This window comes from Charadrius vociferus, unplaced genomic scaffold (genome assembly GCF_000708025.1).
Source record: "Charadrius vociferus isolate BGI_N301 unplaced genomic scaffold, ASM70802v2 scaffold69, whole genome shotgun sequence".
NCBI lineage: Eukaryota > Metazoa > Chordata > Aves > Charadriiformes > Charadriidae > Charadrius > Charadrius vociferus.
In genome coordinates, this window is record NW_009649937.1 from 545,407 (window position 1) to 566,603 (window position 21,197).

A 21,197-nucleotide genomic window follows, 5' to 3' on the forward strand; every position below is an offset into this window, starting at 1 on the left:
CGAGGCTCGGGAGTCCCCCCGGGAAGGTAAGACAAGGCTGCGGGGGGGTAGGGGTAGGGAGGGGGAGCCGCGCGACGCCCTGCCGGCCGGGTGTCACCTCATTTTCTGAGGTGGCTACCTCCCTGTTTTTGCAGATGCCGTTCCCGCGACCGCCGCCCGCCGGCCTCAGGGCAGAGAGAGCACGGAGGGGCCGGGGGGCCCGTCTCCCGGCGAGCTGACGGCCATTCAGTGCAAGAACGTCCCTGATTACCTCAACGACAGGACGGTGCTGGAGAAGCACTTTGGTCAGTTCGTAAAAGTTCGACGGGTCATGACCAGGTCCCTGTTTTTGCAGATGCCGTTCCCGCGACCGCCGCCCGCCGGCCTCAGGGCAGAGAGAGCACGGAGGGGCCGGGGGGCCCGTCTCCCGGCGAGCTGACGGCCATTCAGTGCAAGAACGTCCCTGATTACCTCAACGACAGGACGGTGCTGGAGAAGCACTTTGGTCAGTTCGTAAAAGTTCGACGGGTCATGACCAGGCGCAATAAAAAAATGGCTATTCTCCACTTTTTTGATCATGTGAGTGTCGAATGGGTTGGCACAAGAGCAGGCTTAAATCTTGAGTGCTTGATACGGGTCCAGCTCTAGTGAGATCTGCAACACTGTTTGGTAACACGGTGTGTTTTTCCCCTGGGGGAAAGCCTTGTATTGTGAGCACTGTATTACAGACAGGGATAGAAGCATACTGAGCTGCAACTGAAGCGTGGTAGCTGCCGGAGCTATGCCTGGCTTTAGCTGTCCTGTTAGCATCCAGCTCAAACACCAAATAGATCTTCCCTGTTTGTTGTCTCATGTTGCCCAAACCCGAATTACATACGCTGCTGCATTCTTGCTCAGGCTCAGCAGCACCAAGGGCAAGGGGAGCTCATGCCATCTCTGTAGGGTGACCTGCTGACTGTAAATACTGCCATTAAGTCAGTGCTGAGGTGCATTGAAGAGCCAATTCAGAGACTCTGTGTTCTGTTTCTGCTCTGTGCTTAAAAGCATACCTTCAGTCTTAAGCGCTCTAAGCTGGCTGTAGCAAAAAGCAGTGATTTTTGTGGAAACATGCCCACTCCTGCTGGTTGTGTGTAAGTCTTAAGTGAGAGGTTAAAATGCATTAACCAAAATTTTATGGAAATTGGTAAATGTTTCTCTGGTAAAAACTGTACTGTGTGTTTTGGTGTTGTTATGCTAATAGGTTTTCATACTCCGCTTTTGTTTTCTTTCAGGCCTCTGCAGCTCTTGCCAGAAAAAAAGCGAAATTATTGCATAAAGACATAGTAACATTTTGGCAAAAGAAGAAGACAAGTAAGTTGGTGTTTCCAGATATGATTTCTGTGTGATACATAAACGACTTGGCATCTGCTCTGATCTTGTTTCCTGATGTGCTGAGATGGATACAAAGATGTTCTCCACAGTAGGAATGTTACAGTTCCAGAAGTACGATGGTTCTCTTTGACTTTTTATAATCAGACTCTGTGCTCTGGGAGCATTGAAGGTTATTCTTTACAGAAGCATAAAAATAGTTCTGCCTTTTATGTGACATGCTGGTTAGTTTTGTCTGGCAAAGGCTTATAGTGAATATGCAGAGGAGGGGAAAAAGAACCGGATGAAACATGTAATTGGCTTCCAGACTAATTTCTCAGCCTTTAACGGTGTATGACTCGGGAACCCTGGGAGCCAGAAGGGGTGTCTTAGGCCTTGGTGAATTTTTCTCTTGTGAAGTTAGCCAGTTGCTTTTGTAAGCTGTGTAAACTTCCAGCATCCACAGTACTGTTCTCTGGTATTGAGTGAGCTTGAGTTTGAAGTGAGCGACTGCAAATCACAGTTGGAAATTGCACTGTTTCTTTCTTAAATTCTTCTAATTCTTGCTTGATCTGAGCCAAAATGCTGTTTCAACTATACGAAAGAGTTGAAGACATTTGAAATGCCAGTATAGTTTTACAAGAGAATTTAGAAACCAATTATGCAGCCACACAAAAGGAATATGGTGATGTTAACTTTGTGCTCCTATCTAGAAGCAGGGTGTTCTTTGGGGATGTAAGAAAACCCAGTTTCAAGTGCCTTGCTGCCTGCTTCAGTGCATGGGCTGGGATGTGGGCTTCCAGCTTTCAGGAAAGCTCCTGAAAAGTTAGAGTATCTTGGGGCAAGTGTCTGTGTTGCTGAGGTTGCTGTTCTGTGTGTCAACAATTACATGCTGATTGAACCAGAAAGAGACAACAGTGTGTTTGGTTGGCCTCCCAAGAACTGAGCTCAAAAATGGGAAAACCTGGATTCCAGACCCTGCTTGGGATTAGGGTGAGAGGTGTGAACATCAGTTGTTCGCTCTCTAGGCAAATACTTGAATTGTTTAGTGCTTCCCTTTCTTTAGCTTTTAGACTGCTGCGTGTGTGCATTTGAGATACACTAATGCTGTCAGCAAAGGAATGGTTCACCACAGCTTTGACCAACCACAAACTTGCCTTCCAGAAAATGAACAGCTGCAGAGTTGTCTTCCTGAGAATTAATGTCTTGAAGCAGCAGCTATAGGGGTGCCTGGTTGCCTTTTTCATTTTATTGTGATGTTAAGTCTATAGAAAAGTGAATGGCAATATTCTAAAATAACTAATCTGAGAGAATTTAAGACATCCAACTGGTTGAAAATTTGTTCTTGGGAGAAGAAATTCTCCCTTCCTGCAAGTTGCAGATGAGAAGGCATGCCAGTCTCAGTCTAAGCTAGGGTATGTGACATAAATAATTAAAATGCTTCAGCATGAGCACTGGGAATTGTGTTTTACATAGGTGAAATGGATTTCATATCCTGTAGAGACTTATGACTTGTGGATTATATCCCAAACCTGAGAGAACTTAAATTTGGATGATGATGAGACTTCATTTACTGACAATCTGATGACCAGTTATAGTTACTGCAAAGTCATATTTTATTGAAAAATACTGATTCTTTATAGAACAGTGAAGCTGACTAGCACTTGTTAGACTTACTTGGTACAGCTTCTAGTGCAAGTTGTCCTGGAAGCCTTGCATTCATGTACAAAACTGTGATTCTTAGTTTTATTTTCTCATAGTTTTTTTTAAACAGACTGCTCACCACTACCCTCATGGGGAAAAAAGAGTTGTTGCTTAAACTATTTGGCAAGCACCTGGCTTCATATTTATATGTTACTTCAGGTCCAGCAAAAATAGAATTTTCATCCAAGGAGAAAAAAGCAGGTGAAGATGAAGGAAGGCAAAGCAGTGAAGAGCAAAACTATCAGCATTCCCCTCTTCGAAAACCTTTAATAAGATCCTCTGCCGGCAGTGTCATGCCTGGTAAAAGGTATGTCTGCTCCTCTGGGAATCCATCTGGCAGGAAACAGGGTGCATGGGGAAAAACAATGATCAGTGTGTGCCAAATAGTCATGTTCTTATTGGGGAGTGTGCTTCCCTGGTCTCTTCTGGTTTGCCTGAATTACAAGCTCACAGATCTCATGCTTTGTCAGAAAGATAATTCTAACTGCTTATTAAGGCCTTTTACTTTGGCCTGAATATTTCTTTTGAATATTTTGTTTGTAACAACATGAGTAACAACACCTGCAATAGTGAGGCATTAACTCCCAGTGCTAGATTTAGCTCATAACAACCTTAGTACATCAATGCATACTTCATTTATGTGATATGTTGCCTTGTGAACAAAATATTCTCCTAAACAGAGACACTGATGTCCTAAAGAACAGTGAACTGATTAAGTCTGGGGCGTGCATTAGTGCATTATGGATAAAAAAAAATATTTTTATTTTTAGTTCTCCGGCAAAGAAGCCTGGTCTTCGAAAGGCACTGCAGTTTGAAGCAGATCTGTTTGATGCTAGTTCTGAAGGGCAGAGCTCGGAGGCCTTGGGAGCTTCATTGTCATCTCTTGGTAACCTGATAGGATTAGTGGCTGAGACATCTGAAGAAAGATACCGTCTTTTGGACCAAAGGGACAAAATCATGCGACAAGGTTATTATACAAATTAATGAGTGTAACATCTACTTCTTTGCTGGAAAGAAATGTGTTTGGTATCTGTTGCAAAGCTGTCATGATATTATGAAAATGGCTTTAAAGAGGGAGTTTTACTGTCTGTAAAATAATCTTCTATTGTACAGATATACATTAATTTCTTGCTGAACATGCAAAAATCTGTTTTATGTATTACACATGCATATTTCTTGTGGAAAGTGAATAGCAGACTGTTCGACGTCTGTGGAGGCCATGTAGGGAGATTTGCATCCCTGCAGGCTCTTTGAAGCAAGCTACCTAAAGCCTAACCATGTTTCACTAAGTTCAAACTGCTACACAGCTGGTAATTATTTCAGGAAATGGGCCTTTGTTTCACAGTGCTGGGTTGTAAAGCCTTCCATTCTATTCTTGCCATTTCAAAGCTGACCCTACTTTTAATTTAAGATCTGGTGTTTAATATTGACAAACAAATTTCTCATCCACTTGACAAGGAATTATGAAATTGCCAGTGCTTAATTAGGACACAAAACATTGGATGTCTTTTAGAGGCTTCAATCTTTTCAGCAGAACTCTCGATATCCAGGTGGGACAATAGGAGAAACTTCACCAAAGGAGTGGTGCAACCCTGGGACAAGTCCCAGAGTGGGAGAAATTCATTCTTGTGCATTTCTGATCACACCAAGGTGTGGGTACGGCCTTGGTCTGAGTAGATGTAGGGTGGGAATCTCTAGAGACCTTTTCCCACTAGTTTTTTTTGTGAATTATTGCTGAACAATGTACTTCTTGACATCCATCCATTGACCAATGTACAGACTCCAGCTGAGGCACCTGGCATGCTTAGGGCTGTGTTGGCACATCAGGGTAATAGCTTGTCATGAAAACAAAATCAAGAGATGCTTAGTGTTTGTTCAGTTTTACTTATTCTTTTTTTTTAGCTCGAATAAAAAGGACTGATCTTGGCAAAGCAAAAACTGTTGTTGGCACTTGCCCAGACATGTGTCCTGAAAAGGAGCGCTACATGAGGGAGACAAGAAACCAGCTCAGTATCTTTGAATTGCTTCTAGGATCTGACAAGGTATGAGCCCTATGTACGCAGGGGTTTGTTATTCCCAGGTCATGTTTGCTTGCTGCTTATATAAACGTGTCAGTGTTTTGTTGATTACAGGGTGAATTCTGGTGGAAAAATTCTAGAGGCCATTTCATTAATGTCTTTCAATTCCCCATTGTAGAACAAGAAAGCTAGAGAATTGCTTTTTCACTCTAAGTCATGTCTTTTATTTAGCTACAGACGGGCTTTTAGAACTATAGTTCTAAAACTATAGGGAGTATACGTTGGTTATGAGTTTGAGAATAAATTAACGCTTTGGTTCCTATCATAAATGAAAATAAAATACATTTGCTATTGTAGCAGAATGAATGTGGGCTGTTAGTGTGAACAGTGGGAGAAACTCCTTTAATAGCCTGCTCCTTGCTAAAGTAAAGGTATGGATAGAATTAAATCCTCTATACTCCTGAACAGTTGAACATACTCCTTAGACTGATTCTTTTCTCCATATCTTGCAGGTAGATCATGCAGCAGCGATTAAGGAATATAGCAGGTCTTCAGCAGATCAGGAGGAACCTTTACCCCATGAATTGAGACCCTCTGAGGTGTTGAGCATGACCATGGACTATTTAGTGACAAACATTATGGATCAAGGAGAAGCTAACTACCGAGAATGGTATGACTTTGTCTGGAACAGAACTCGTGGAATAAGAAAGGTAAGCACTGGCAGATGGAGATGTTTGATGATAGAAAGCAAAAGATCCCATAATGCCATAAAAAGTGAAGCATAAAGCAATAGTAATTGAAATGTTTTGAATTGCAAAGTGACTCAAAGCACAGTTGAAATGAGTTTTCCAAAGGTAATGCCAGATGCCTGTGCTCTTCAACTGTAGTTTTGAAATACATGCAATGCTTGCTTTGTCATTCTGTTTAGGATATAACCCAGCAACACCTCTGCAACCCGCTGATGGTGTCTCTGATTGAGAAGTGCACTCGCTTTCACATCCATTGTGCTCACCACTTGTGTGAAGAGCCCATGTCCTCCTTTGATGCCAAAATCAACAATGAGAACATGACTAAATGCCTGCAGAGCTTGAAGGAGATGTATCAAGACTTGGCTAACAAGGGGATTTACTGCAAGAGTGAAGCAGAATTCAGAGGTTATAATGTCTTGCTGAATCTCAACAAGGGTGATATTCTCAGGTAGGAACAACAGATAACATTTGTTTTCTCTCTTTGCCTCTGGGAAGAGTTGAGATTAGACTTAAGTCTGGACAAATTGTAATGCAAGTGAAGAGCTTAGTTGCAAATTTTTTTTTGGCCAAAGAAATTGTATTCTAGTAATGTTTTATTTGAATTTTTCAATAGGTCATTTTAAAAAGTGTGGGTTTTTAAGAAAAGAAAAAAAGAAAATAAAAGCTTTATCTCCTTGAGTAACTCTGCAGGCAGTAAAAAACCCAACCAACCAAACAAAAAGAAAGTTATATCTTCACTGTTCTCAATCAAGGAATTTTTTTCTTTTTTTCTTCCCAGCGTGGTATCCAAGGTTTGCTGCTCTGTCTGCAGTAGGACCAAGCAAAAACTGTTTTGTGGGCAGAGTCATGCTTCACTCTTCTGGTCAACCTCTTGGCTGCCTTCCTCCCTAGACGTTGGGCTGATGTACCTAAATAATCATATGTTGATTGTGCAAGCATCATTAGAAGATTAACGATCAGTAAATAATGCTGCAAATTTAATTCACAGCCATTTGTTTTGGACAGGGGTTGCATGTCTTGCTTAAAGCTCCTAATTTTAATTACGTTTTGATACAGGTTGATACTGAATTGTGATTGTTAACGTTGAAGCAAAAGGTTTGTCTCTGTCTTTTGTCTCCACAGAGAAGTGCAGCAGTTTCATCCAGAGGTTAGAAACTCTCCTGAAGTTAGATTTGCAGTTCAAGCTTTTGCTGCATTAAACAGCAACAACTTTGTGAGGTTTTTCAAGTTAGTGAAAGAAGCTTCCTATCTGAATGCCTGTCTCTTACATTGTTATTTCAACCAGGTGAGAAAAAGGCAGATGGATGTTTTTTAAAGCGTTAATCAGTAAAACAGTCTGGGACTTGTGAGAGGAAATCTTCTTAGCAGAAAACTTGGTAGATATGTAGCCTTAAAAATAATTTTATTTTTGCTCCTTCAGAAGTGTTTAAAATTTATCAAGAGTTCTGTGCTGTGATAGAAAAGACAAATACTAAAATGCTCTTCTCAGCACTTTTTCCCATTACTGTGTACAAATATGTAGTATTTCCCCTGAAAATAATTGGGAAGCAGAGAAGCAGGTCTGAAACTTTTGCAAAGGAAATACCAACCTGCACTTCCAGAAGCCTTGCAAGCTTTTTCTTCTGCACAGAAATCACAAAGGGATATGCTCAAAATGAGCAGCATTGAAGAGTAGCAGAATCTAGAAAGCAAGTGCATAGAATTTCAAAAGAAATTTAAATCTGAATAGTTGTTTTTGTGGATGTTTGATGACAGAGTACTGATTTCTTTTAAACATGATTTTCATGTTTATAGTACACTTTATAGTACATTTTGGGGTCTTTAACTTAGAGGTTACGTGGCTTTTTCTTTTACTTCTCCTCAGATTCGTAAAGATGCTCTCAAATCTCTCAATATTGCCTACACTGTGAGCACCCAAAGATGTACAGTGTTTCCCTTGGATCACCTGGTCCGCATGCTACTGTTCAAAGATTGTGAGGAAGCAACTGATTTTATAAGTTATTATGGCCTCAGTGTGTCTGATGGGTAAGTAGAAGGAAAAGGGTGTCTGTGCCTTAATATGGCTAGTGGGGCTAGACCGATGTTAGGCAAACCGTTAATGTGGATCGGCTGCTCCCGCAGTTTGCAACCAGAAAAAGAATAGAATGGGTGAAGGGTGGGGGCTGGGCTCTGTAAGTGAAGCACTAGGATAGTGATGGGTGCAAATCATAACAATGTGTTCAATTTTTATTGGTGTAATTGTGAAAAGTTTTTAATTTTGCATCTTTCCCTAAAGAAATGGGGCTTGTGTCTCTGTAACTACTGTGACTTCCCACAATAGCTTTTTTTGCACCTGTACGTGTTTTCTTACTTGGTGACAAGGGATTTCAAGGATACAAAATTTCTTCAGCCTTCTGGAAGGTGGTGAAAAAACAAGAGAAACATGTCCCCGAAAGGAGAGACTGCATATTGAGCTTGGTCTACACTGGACTCCAGGGACTTCCTCCCTAGAAAGAGACATTGTGGATAGCCCAGGGAAAAAAAAAAATTGTTTTAGGTTCTTATCTTGCATTTGATTTGTCATAATTTGCAGCTCTATAGGAAATGAGGATACAGTTCTGCTTCTCAGGAAACTGGCCCTGCTATGCATGTAGGGCAGGATGAACAGTGCAAATCAGTTTTTAGAGGATGCTGGAGGCCAACAGTTTGCAGATAAGAGTGTGTGCTATGGAAATACGTACATTGTAAGGTGTGCTTATACAGATTTGCAATCTCAAGAGATGGGAGAAGGCAAAAAACTTGAGCATGCCAGTTAGTGCTCTATTTTCTGTTAACATTCTGTTTTGAAATAATAAATTGGCCAAACTACAGGTGCCAAGATTGGAAGAAGATTGCAGCTTTTAAAATTACTTCTGTAGACAGCCCTGGCATCTGTCATGTGGGATGTAGTGTAGGTAAAATGTGCACAGATAATATACGCAGTGGATAAAGGTTAAAAGGAGAAAGAGACAGAATAGTCCACAAGGGTACGCAGAAATGTTAGTGCAGGTTGTACTCTGTTGCAGGAGAATAGCTGTGAGAACAATGCTTCCCTGCTCTGGTTCCAGCCAAAGGTCGAGATCCAGGCTGCAGGGAGCAATCCTGGAGTGCCCAGTGCCTGTCTCACTTTGCCCTCCTAAGCTGTCCAACTGAAAACCTGTAGGTTACTGGAGCTTTGAGGATGCACACCTGTTTTTTATTTTTCCCCAGTGCTTACGTGGAGCTGAATCGCTCAGCTTTCTTGGAGCCAGATGGATTACCTAAGCCACGTAAATCGATGTTTGTCAGCCAGAAGCTAACTGTCTCAGTTGGAGAAGTTGTAAATGGTGGTCCCTTGCCCTCAGTGCCTCACCATATGCCTGTGTCCAGCTTCAACGGACAGAACAAGTATACCGGTGGAAATGCCTGTGTGGATCAAGCTAGTAGTAGCCAAAAATCCAGCATGGAAGCAATAGGTAAGAGCGAACGTGCATTTTAGATACTGCTTAGTAACATACTGCTTGGTCAGTTGTGTGAGTAGTTTTATTTTACAAAGCAGAAACTGTTCTTGGCTCATACAGGTTGAAGTTGCATGGAAATTTAGATGTAAATGAAAGCGTGTTTTGATTTAAATGTATCTGTAAAAGCTAAGAAGCAACATGATTAATACAATTTCCCAATGCAGGAAACACATTAACAGAAATGAGTACAATTTTGCCAATATAGGTTAAATAACTAGATGTTTGCCTATTTCAGACAGCCAGCTTCCATTTTCGGTTTGCAGATTTTGTATTGCAACTGTTTTTTCCCCACTCTGTGTGTAATCATGTTGTTTTCCAAGTTACCTGAACATATGCTGCCTTTTTGGTCCTTGTTGAAAGTACAGATGTACACAAAGTACAGCGTAGGTGCTAGGTGTGCTTGACTTAAAACAGTTGTTTTATTGGAAATGTATGTACTTAGTATTGAAGGTAATGTGCAATGAAATTTTTGAATCTTTTGTATAAAATACTCATAAATCAGTTTCAATTTCTCGCTTTAAGGGAGCAAGCTTTTGTTATGGACTTGTTTTATGACCTGATGAGATTTATCACACAAGCCAGCTTTTGAAGATAAGGATAGTTTTGTATCTATTTATGACTAACCTGGTTTCCTTAATTTTTTTCTTCCCCTCTCCCAAGAAGGAAGGGTGGAAAGCAAAGGTGTGGATTTAGATGCCGCAGGAGTAAGAGTCCAGCCCCCAGCTCATCTTCTGCCCTCACTGTTACCTCGTCAGCTTGTGCCAGTGCTGCCTCCTGCGCAGGCAATCTCCCAACCTGCTGGACAACCTGAGCCTCTCTCTTCAAAGCCTCAGCCTGTCTACACAGACACAGTAAGGAAATTTAAAACCATCATGAAGTATTTGGGAAAGATCTGTGAAACAATAATAAAAGGTAACTGAGTTCTTAGGTTGTTTTAGTTTTCCAGAATCTGCATGTGTTATGTAGAGTCAAAAGGAGAGACTCCCTGCTTCAGTGCTTTGGATGCTTTGAGAAGTTGTCTCCTTGGACTGTTCTGAAAAGAGAAAGTCTTAAAGTGAGTTCAGATGCAAGCCTGAAATGTCAGTGCTTGCTCTGACTCCTTCATAGGATAAACAGTCCTGTCCGTTTGGCATTTATTTGAGAAACCTCTAAGGAGAGAGTCAGAAAGTGATGGTAGAGAGTGGTTATCTTTGACTTAGTAGGTAAACTTCTCTTTAGTGAATAGTAGTGAACTGTTTCTTCGTGGCACATATTTCAAATGAGACATGACAAAGTTTCTTCTTCTGGTTATATGACTATTAATGTTGGGTCTTGAATGTGTACCCTGTGTATCTGTGCTGTTCCCCTTTTTCTCCATCCAATGCCTGTTTAGATATGTACTAATGCTGAACCCACCTGGGAGTGTCTCATTGCTTTGTAAAGTACAGCTGCCGTATTCTACCTAAATGTGGCTACGTTTCAGTGAAGATTAGACCTGGTCGTTTGGAATTAAATGAGTTAGAATGAGAGAAACTCTGAAATAAGGAATTAGGAGTCCCTCTCAAAATTAACTTTTTTTAGCTATTATTTCCTAACTTGACTTACTGATATTTAGTACAGGAAGCTGCTTTTGGTTCTGGGCTGTTATTAATCTTTTAGATAGTCTAAAATTTCCAGGCTGTTGTGTTTGATTAAGTTATCTTAGTTTCTAAGTAGAAATACAGATGATGTTGCTAATTACAGTCAGTTAAACAAGGCTGAAAAGCCTCACTCCCAATTCACATGTGTGCCCAGGCCATCCTGAGCAGAACTGCATCTTGCTTCAGCTGCTTCCTCTGCTGTGTTGTAGGACATTGCCAAAGTGGTGGACGGGCTTGTGCATGATGTCCTCAAAGGTGAATGTGGCGAAGTCAGCAGAGCAGGAGTGGCTTACGTGACTGCTGCCCTCTGGTAAAGAGCATTTATTGCTGTCATTCCTGGAGTCTGTTGTCAAAGGTTCAATTTGCTGTAGCACTGCCATATGTGAAGGTCATAAAACTAAGCAGGGCAAGGTCTGTAGTGGTCTTACTGATAGAGTTGAGGGAAAAGCAGATCTTCCTTCAGATGTTGCCCACCTCTATGTTACACACCAGTTAGCCTAATGGAAGGCTAACTGCAAACCTCCGTAAACCTTGCCTTGCATGACACTCACACTGCTGCCATGAGAAATGTATGTTGTGGAAGGGAAGGTGACCAAAGAGGGACAAGAGGAGTAAGTCCAGATCTGGCTGCTTCTCTGCTTCAAATAACGCTTCCTCTCCAAGGCAGTTGGTAGAGTTGTGGATGCGGGTTTGTGACTAAAACAATGTTATTAATGCACCAATGTTTTGGTTATTGCTGAACAGCACAGGGTTAAGGTCTTCCTTGTTACCCACTTGTCACATCCCGGTCCAGTGGAGGATCTGTGAAAACCTGTAATGATTCCACATGTGAGATTATAACACAAACAAGGTCAAATACCATCTGCTAAAGCTTTATTGTTATCTCCCAGCAATGATTACTGAAGTGAGCAATAGAGTAAAGAAGGAAGTAGAGGAAAGGCAGGAGAGAGAAGCAGTATTATGGAGCACAGCAAGAGCATGGTCACCACAGGCCCGTGACGTCCCGATGGTCCTCTAGTGTCAGCGATGTCCTGTTGACTCACAATCCTCAGATCACAACCATGGCAGGGGTTCCGGGGTCCCAGTTGTGGAGAGGCATGGCACTAATTTATAGGGAAAGTCTGCTTGATACTTGACCAGTCAGTACAGAGGTCACTTTTGCTCGGCCAATCTTTAGCAGTTGGTCATGTGTTGTAAGAAGTATCTTGGAAGATGGTTGCTCCTGATGTACCCCTTGGTGGTCATGTATACCTTGTCGGCAGACAACTTTGGCACATCTTGCAGCTTGGTTGGCAGGTTTTGGGTGTTCCTTCCCCTGTTACAAACTGGATGTGGCTGGTCTGCTTGTGGTAAGCGAATTTTGAGACATTTTGACTACCAGTCTTCTATTGAGACATCTTATCCGTCTCCCTACACTACTCTGCACCCCCTGAGTAGGCTGGGGGTGTGCCAGAGGCTGGAAGGGGACATACCTAGGACAGCTGACCCAGATTGACCAAAGTCCATACCATGTGATGTCATGGTCAGCAATAAAACTGGGTTAAAGGAAGAAGGTGGTGGGATTTTCTGGCTTCCAGGTTCACCATTGATTGGAGACTGGGCATTGGTCTACCTGTGGGATGTGGTGGCTGACTGCCTTTGCTTTGCTTGGTAGGGGTGTGGGTTTGTTTTTTTTCGTTCACCAGTGTTTTTATCTCCAGCCACGAGTTTTCTTACTTTTGTTCGTCCTATTTTCTCCTCTGTCCTGATGTGGGGAGGGGAGTTACTCAGTAGCAGTGGGCGTGCTTGGCTGGTGGCTGGAATCAGCCCACTGCAATGGAGCAAAGGTGTGCTTGAGAAAAGCATAGACATAGGGCTTTGAACGAAAACTTTCCGGCTTTGAAAAAAGAATTGCTGTTTCTGCATAGCACCTCGGAGGCCATCATGGAAGAACTCGTGACGGAAGTGATGGGGGAGATCCTCAGACAAGTGGTTGGAAGTGTGCTTAGCGAGGAAAGGGAGCGTGTCAAAGAGGAAAGGCGCAGAGTAGAGGAAGAGAGGTGAGTCACTGCTTTTGCTGTGGGCAGGGTGGGCTGTATGCATCCTTAGGCAATGTAATGACACCTGGTGCCAACCTGAGTCCTTGCACGTGTGCTCACATGTCATGCTGACAGCACTCAGTTTATCTCACCTTGAACTGCCCTGGGATCAGGCAGGCACGCAGGCTGTTGCTTCTGTATTCTCAGGTGATCTCCTAATTAGCATTTTGGTGACCTCACAAAGGTGAGGTGAAAATGGTGAGTGGGAATTTTGGGAACTTTTATTCACCCAGAGCTTCCAGAGAGGAAGATGCATCCCAGTGCTGCTGAATGCAGGAACTTTTCCTCCTGATTGAGCTTCTTGTCTGTAGCTTACTGGGGTAAGAATAAAGTAACCCCATTATCTGTATTTTTGAGGGAAACCTGGCTCCATGCAAAGCTCTTTATCTTTAGAGAGAGAAACCAGCTAGTGGAAACTTAATTTTAAGCTTGTGTAACTAAGTGGCAGGCTTGCCATTGTAAGTCTTTTCACTTGTGTAAATCTTGCCACTCGTGTAAATCTCTTCTTTGTCCTTCCAGGCAAAAGCAAGAAAGAGAAGAGTTAATAAAGCAGTTGAGCCAATTGGTGGGTATAGAGTTAATGGAAGAAGTAATAAAGGAGAGTGTTCAAGAATCTTCAGCCAATGAGTTAAAGTACGTACAACATACTGTATGCTGTACTTTGCTGTAGGATGCTTTCCTAAGGGTAAGAATTTGTTAGGGAGGGGTGGACTTCTTGCTTGGCCTTCTTTGGGTTCATCTTCAATAAGCTACTTTAAAGAGAGGATAAGGGTACCTGATTGCACAGCGGGCTACCAGTTTGCAGTTGCACTGTGTCAAGCAACAGCAGTCCTCCACGGTGGAGGAAATAGAGGCTTTGTCTAGGACAAGGCTGCTCTGTGTGCTTATTTTTGTTCTGACTCCTGTACTGCTCAGGTATGGGCTCTCTTGTAGACCCTTCTTTGGAAGCCCATGATCAGTGTAAAACTTGGATGACCTCTGATTGATTACAGGCCTTATTTAGAGGGGCCGTAGAGTAGAAGTGTGGAAAATCCCTCATGTTTCTAAATGTGATGGTCTTCCCTGTTTGCACCTCAGCTAATTGTATTGGCATTTTCTGCTGTCTCCACCTCACTAGAGGTCTTGGTTTGTTTCATTTTGAACTAGATGTGCCTTAGAAAGAGACCAGCAAGCCCGTATTGCCCGGTGTTCAGAAGTCGTCTGTGGTCATGTCATGGACCTCTTCCTGGAGGATGAGATTTTCCAGATTGCTAAGGAAACCCTTCAGGAGCTCCAGTGTTTCTGCAAGTACTTGCAGCGGTGAGTTGCCATCCTGTGACACAACTGCTTTTCTTGGCAGCATTGGCATGGAGCAGTTCATAGAGTTTGAACTACTGCTGTCTGGTTGTGGTTTTGGTTTGGTGTTTTTTTGTTTGTTTGTTTGTTTTTTCCTGTTGTCTTGTCTCCACTATAGGGGTAGACTTACAGTCTTATTATCAGCCTCTAATAAGTTACTTAGGTATATGTGGGGAGGGGAGCACACCTCATTAGAGTCAGGTAATGAGCTTGGTAGGAAATTTCAGCTTCATTCTATCTAGAAGCTTGTAGTAATTTCTGCTTTTATTCTTTCTGTTGGATGCTTGTTTTTCTGGATGTGTGCTAAGTGGTCAGTGGCTATTGTGGTGCTCCAAGTCAGAGATTCATTTCTACCTGTGCTGTGCTGCCCCCGTGCAGTCAGGCTGAGGTGTGTTCTGAGTGGCATTTCTCACTGCTCAAGAGAAAGCAGCAGGCTAGTCTCTTTATTGTGGAGCACCTTCCCTTGCAGAGTTCTTTCTGTCCTAACACTGAGTTCATGTGTCTCTTCAAGGCATGTGTAAATCACCTTCAGTGCGATAGGAAAGGTTAAGGAGGAGTCTAAAGATACATGAAACAAATGTACCTGCAGCAGTCAAGAAAACTGGATGGTGCAGGAATGTTTTTTATAAACCCTTAAAATACCCGAGGAAACACAATAAAAGATTTCAATTCATACATTTGTGTTATAAAATTGTTGGGCGGTACATATTTTGAATCCTTTGTTCATAGAAAAATAGACTAGCATCTAACAATAAAGGCTTTATTAACGTTCTCCTTGTTGCTGAATTTGCCTTTTCAAATGTTCCTTAAAAACAGAAGAAGAAAAAAAGAAACATATCTTTCTTATTTCTGCAATGTCTATTGCAGTATTTTCAGCAAGTGCTTGAGGTATCAGAGAAGCTTTATAATGGATCATTGTAAAATGCTCTGTGTGCTAGGAATAAACATGCTGAAAACTGGGAAAGAAAACTATGCTTGAACTTTTGCCTGGGGAGCACAGCTAGGACAGCTGAGGAAGGGATGAGTGGTAATCCTGCTTCCCTCCTGTGATCTCTTTGGCCACTGAGAGCAAGTGCAGCTTGCTAAGCAGAAGGCAGCTTCCTTTTGTCTGCAGTGTTTTTTTTGAATGGGGCACACAGTTGCCTCTTTTGGACACTGCATGTGTACAACTGGCAAGTGTTGTCCTGTGCAACCTCTGTTTGAGCTCTGACTTTGTGGCTGTGTGTAGAAAAACAGCCTGAGCCTGCTGTAGCACCCACATGCGCCACCTTGCACTTGCCCTGGGCTACCTTTTGGAGTGGACTTTTGGAGTGTTTGAGAGCCCAATCCAGTCTGAAGAGCAAAGATGAGAAAACCTGTTTGGTCTGCAGAAGAGTTTATTAATATGACCTTTTTATCTATTCTCTTCCAAAGGTGGAGAGAGGCAGTGGCAGCTCGAACAAAGTTGAAACGTCAAATGAGGGCATTTCCAGCTGCTCCCTGTTGTGCAGATCCAAAAAATAAACTGAAAGCACTGTCCCCCAGTGCTGAGTGGCCTATAGACATGGAGAACTTGTGCAAGAGAATTGTAAACCTGGGGAATGGAGGAAAGCTGGGGATCTCTTGCACAAGGTAAGGATACTGACAGTGACAGCAGTTGGCAATCTGTTTGATTTTTGGAAGGTAAGTTATAAAGTAGCCCTCTTTGAACCTTCATTATGTACAGTTTTGCAAAACCTGTTTGTTCTCAAATACCCCCAGAAAGACCCTTGCTACACAAATGCCACAACAAAGACTGCAACCTAACAAAACTCTATTAATGGCAACTTTCTAAAGTGCCTGCAGTACTTCTCAGGTCTTAGAGTTTCTTAAATTTGATTAAAGTACCCGTTTTACACTAAAAATTACAGCCAGGAATCTTTTGTTTCTAGATTGAATTGGCTGAGAAACAAGACGGTGCATGAAATTAAAGTTCAGCACTTCTACCAGCAATTGTTAAGGTACATTGGTGTTTAATCCTTACTTTATTTCTAAGCGGATTGTAACAGAAATGCCAGAGATTTCAAAAATGTCAGTGTGGAATGGCAAATCATACTGTTGGTGTTCACTTGCAGCCTTGATTCTGGGAGTATTTTCCAGATAAGGGAAACTGGAAGATAAATTCATGAAAGTGTTAGGCCATCTGATCTTATTGCTGTGGGTGTAACTTTAAGGATCTGATGGGTACTCGTTTTTTTTTTCTGCCTGGGTGGGATGGTGCCTGGGATGGGGTATAGGGGGAGAGGCATAAATAAGCTGTTACTAGCCTGGCTTGTGGCACAGAGGGGTTGATCTAGGGGTTTAAAGTGCAGCAAGAGGTCTGCCTTCTCATGGCTTGTCATGTACTCTAGTGGCGTGTGTGTTTATTAGAGCAGGGTATTGAAGCAGTGTGAAAGTGAATCAATACACATATGGTCCCACAATCCCCAAAGTAAGGCTCATGTAGCAGATTTAGCAGTTGCAATTCATGAAGGCGTCTGGTCTGTAGTAAAGTAGATGGGCAACAGATCTAAAGAACTGGCTCTAATTTTGGACTGTTTGAACTGGACAGTAGCTACTTACAATATTGTAACTAGCTCAAAGCAAGAAAAACATTCCCCAGGGGGGAATGAGCGCTAGGGGGAGTGTCTTTTCACTAGGTTTTCTCTCTCTTTAAGTGATTTAGCTTGGACTCCGCTGGATCTTGTCTCATTAATCACCGAACATATTCCAGTTCAACAAGAATGGGTTTTTTGGAAGGTGCTATTGGTTTTGCCAAATGATGATGAATATGCGGAGGATGATCCCAACAGGTAAGTAAAAGAGTTGATTGCTGGGTCCCTTTCTCAAACAGGGCAGTCAAGTAGAAGAAGAGTAATAGTATACAGTCCTTGATGTATTTATTTCCCGTAACATGTCAAATTTCCAGTTTTGTTTCTCCTGACATTGGTCATTGAATTCCTTTTGCTCATGCTGAAAACAAAAAACCTCGAGATATGTACCAGTGTGGACAATTTCAGGAAATTTAATAGCTATTTAGCAAAATCCAAGCAATATTAATGTTGGGGTGTTTCAGAGGTGTTGGTACTAAAACCCTAAAATGCTGTTTTTTTTTAACAAAAACCCCAGAAGCCCACTCTTTCATGTTTGCTAGGGTACTGGTGGCTTGGTTGAAAGCCAAATTTATGGGAGACAAAAGCTGGAAGAAAAACGCTTCATGTACAGAAGGCAGAATTCAAACACTGACATTATTTAATTCTCCTGGCATGCAAGAGAGCAGAAGCATTAAAATCAGTGTGTGCATAAAGGTAGGTGAGAACAATTTCATGATACCTAACAGGCCATAAAAACAGGGTGTGCTCTTTTCCAGTGGATGTTGTGTGGAGGCTTTTCACATTGTGTCCCGTCATCTGAGGAGGACAGATGATACTGGACATCTGAGGAGGGAGATGATACTGGTAGGGCTGGGTTTGTTGAAAAGGTCTGAAAAAACATAGATTATTTTTCCTTATTTCCATTCAACTGACTAAATACTTGCCTAAACACAGTGCAATATTTAGAACCTCAATCATACCAATTCCTTATGCCAAATCAAGTGCTGGAGGGCACTTTTGTGCTCACCTGCATCTATTGGACACATCCACATTTCTCTGCCTAACAGCTTGTTGTAGAGCTCCTGGTAGCGAATGTCAAAGCTGAAAGCTAATGATAGTAAACTGCAGATTTCAGCATGAAAATAGCTTTGTTTAGCTTTAGTTACACTACTGTTATCATCTTTTTACTTGTATAGGTGGCACATGGTGCGCTCTCTGACTCTGAGCTTGATACGGCTGAGATGCAAAAAGACTTGCTTGGAACCAGAGGTCTCATTCTTCTCCTGCCCCCTCGAGTTAGGAGTGAAGATGTTGCAGAAGATGATGTTTATTGGCTTTCAGCTTTGCTGCAGTTGAAACAGTTGCTTCAGGCCAAACCTTTCCACCCGGTAGTTCCCTTGGTGATTCTAGTCCCCAGTCAGGAAGAGGAGGCCACAGAGAAAGAAGTAGAAGAGGGTATGTAATTGTTTCTGTGCCCTGAAAAACCAATGTGAATGTTTAGGGCTGTTCCAAGTAGAACTATTGCAGCTAGTACAATCTCTCAAATAAGTCATCTAGTAAAGGGAGAGACTGTGAAGTACAATACTTCTCAAAGCTTTGCTAGAAATCCTGAGGCCTTAAGAACTGATCAATATGGAAAGAGATGAACTTTCTTTAGGCTTCCAGTTTTCCTTTGTGCACAGTATTTGATCCCAAGAGTCTGTGGGCAAGGATGGAGGAGAGAAGTGATGCTGTGAATGTATGCAGAGAGTGTGGTCAGAGTAGGAGAATACCCATTTATTCTTTCTCTGTGTATATATGCAGGTTTTCTTATTTTTAAGGTTTGATGCTGCAGGACTTGATTTCAGCCCAGCTTATTTCAGACTACACCGTTGTTGAGCTCCCAGGTTCTATCAATGACTTACAAGGCACCAAAAGGGTAAGAACAGCAACTCGCATGAAGAGATACTTGACTGATTTTCCATTAACCTCTCAATTACTAATGCCTTATAAAGAATGATTATGTTCTCAGTAGCTTAAATTGCAGCTGAGTCTTGTGTAAAAATGACCCTTTGTAGCTCTTCTGGCTGCTGTGAGATCACCCAGTATTATTCCATCTTGGTGGATGGGACTGAGGGATGCCTGATGATAGATGACTGTATCCTCTCATGTATGCGAAGAAGGATTGTACGAATCTCTCCTTGACAGCCTGTTGTGGTTTAACCCCAGCTGGCAACTAGAACCATGCAGCTGTTTGCTCATTTCCCCTCCCCCAGTAGTATTGGAAAAGAGAAAAAGGAAAAAAAAAACTTGTGGGTTGAGATAAAGGTAGTTTAATAGAACAGTAATGGAAGAGAAAATAATAATAGTAATGGTAAAAGAATATACAAAAGGAGTGGTGCAATACAATTGCTCACCACCCAATGATCAATTGCCCGGCCTGTCCCAAGCAGCAGCAATCGCTGATCCCTGCCACCTGGCCAACCCCCGTTTATATACTGAGCATGATGTCTGTGGCATGGCTTATTCCTTTGGCCAGCTTGTCCTGTCTATGCTCCCTCTCAGCTTCTATGTGAAGCTGAAAAAGTCCTTGATTTGGTATAAGCATTAGTTAGCAACAACTAAAACAATGTGTTATCAACATTACTCTCATACTAAATCCAAAACACAGCAGCTATTAGGAAGAAAATTAACTCTGTCCCAGCTGAAGCCAGTACACCAGCTTCTCCCCTGTCCTTCAGTTTGCTGTGTGCTTGGCAATAGGTGCCTGGAGATGACTCAAAAACTCATGATGGAAAATGATACTTATAAGTCTAAAATAGTTTTTTGTGTGTGAGTCACAGCAGGGTGGTTTGGAGAGGTGGGAGAGTGTAATGGCCAAGAGCAGCTAAGTCAACTCAGACCAAAAGCAGCTCCAGCCCTGTATTCCCTTCTCAAGGTGTCTGAAAAAGGCGCCTAAGAAACAAGGTGAGAACAAGACAAGCCCAGAGTGATGCTCCCCCACAAACCCTCACAGCTTGCATCTCTCTGCAGTTCAAGGACTGCCAGGATCAGATACGGCTTTCCTGGGTATAGTCACCCTGGGCTAATTTCAATGAATCTGTCCAGTTTATCCCAAAAAGTTTTTGGCATCTCCAGTGACCTGCAGCAGGGAATTCCACTGCACGGCTGCACCTTCTGTGAACAGCCTCTCTCTCTTCCTAAGCCTGCATGTGAATTTACTTTGTGATCCTCTAGTTGGAGAATTACTGTTGCAAATATCAGGATGATGGTAGTTGATTTGTTTATATTTTGCTGCATAGTATCTTGAATAGTGTTACATCAAACTTAGGGTTGCAGGATTAAATCCTTTGCATCCTGATCACTGTGGAGCAGTTTCTAACCACCTATGCTTTGTGTGTTGTAGATCTCTGCAGCTGTGGGCTGGCTGGTTTCCCAGTGCCCTGACTCCCTTGAGCTCTGTAGTCAGACCCTTCAGGAGTACATTGAGGATGGGATTGATGGTGAATTTGGCAAGCGCTTCTACCATGACTGGAAGGAGAGGCGTTTAGCTGGCCTGCGATCTCAGGAGCCTGGGGTCATCATAGAACTGTACAACAGTGTGCTGCAGTTTCTTTCGGACGTGGCATCCTCAGAGCACCTTTGTGACTTGTCTTGGCCTGTTACTGAGTTTTCAGAGCCAGGGGGTAACAAGCTGTTGCCCCACCTGGAGTGGAACATGCCTGGTCACCTGGCCTGGCTGAAGAAGGCTGTGCTGTCCTTCCAGATCCCATACCTAGATCTGCCTCCGTTAGGTGGTATGTACTTTACACTGCAGTATCGACTTGGCAGAATGTCATTCTCTCAGATGTGCCAGTGCCATGTTGAACTACCAGCCTGTAAGGTGGGTAGTTTGGCGCTCTCACAAATTCTTGCGCTTTACTTTGTTGTTTTTTTTCCTATAGCTCCTTGGCGTCCAGTTTGCCGCATGATTTTTCAGTATGTGTCTCAGATTGCTAGTTCTTCCCATACTCAACCACTGATCCAGTCTCAAGTGGAGAATCTGCTGAGCAAAACTTACCAGAAGTGGAAAAACAGGACATCTTGGAACTCTGATGAAGATGGACCTTCTGTTGATGAGATCCCTTGGGACGGTATCTTGGCAGTCTGCATTGATCATAAACTGAGAGACTGGAAACCACCCAAACTGCCTGTTACTCCAGGTATTGTGTGTGCTTCTACAACATGGATGATACTTCTTGCATAAGTGTGTTTAATAACTTGACAGTGGTGCCTTTCTG

At 42.5% G+C, this 21,197-nt stretch overlaps 1 protein-coding gene across 1 annotated transcript in view; it reads left to right on the top strand.

The window, feature by feature from the left end:
* Positions 1–134: 134 nt before the first annotated feature.
* The window catches only part of MCM3AP (minichromosome maintenance complex component 3 associated protein), a 24,478-nt gene continuing 3,415 nt past the window's right edge, over positions 135–21,197 (top strand). The window contains exons 1-24 of the mRNA XM_009891405.1: positions 135–201; positions 335–558; positions 1,251–1,329; positions 3,190–3,337; positions 3,801–3,997; positions 4,933–5,072; positions 5,561–5,758; positions 5,977–6,245; positions 6,920–7,082; positions 7,662–7,822; positions 9,026–9,270; positions 9,976–10,166; positions 11,144–11,244; positions 12,842–12,973; positions 13,532–13,645; positions 14,159–14,311; positions 15,761–15,958; positions 16,258–16,326; positions 17,023–17,157; positions 17,499–17,652; positions 18,135–18,393; positions 18,759–18,856; positions 20,324–20,714; positions 20,862–21,119. Of these exons, the coding sequence (XP_009889707.1) occupies positions 135–201; positions 335–558; positions 1,251–1,329; positions 3,190–3,337; positions 3,801–3,997; positions 4,933–5,072; positions 5,561–5,758; positions 5,977–6,245; positions 6,920–7,082; positions 7,662–7,822; positions 9,026–9,270; positions 9,976–10,166; positions 11,144–11,244; positions 12,842–12,973; positions 13,532–13,645; positions 14,159–14,311; positions 15,761–15,958; positions 16,258–16,326; positions 17,023–17,157; positions 17,499–17,652; positions 18,135–18,393; positions 18,759–18,856; positions 20,324–20,714; positions 20,862–21,119 (4,144 nt within the window). The remainder of the gene's footprint in view (positions 202–334; positions 559–1,250; positions 1,330–3,189; positions 3,338–3,800; positions 3,998–4,932; positions 5,073–5,560; positions 5,759–5,976; positions 6,246–6,919; positions 7,083–7,661; positions 7,823–9,025; positions 9,271–9,975; positions 10,167–11,143; positions 11,245–12,841; positions 12,974–13,531; positions 13,646–14,158; positions 14,312–15,760; positions 15,959–16,257; positions 16,327–17,022; positions 17,158–17,498; positions 17,653–18,134; positions 18,394–18,758; positions 18,857–20,323; positions 20,715–20,861; positions 21,120–21,197) is intronic.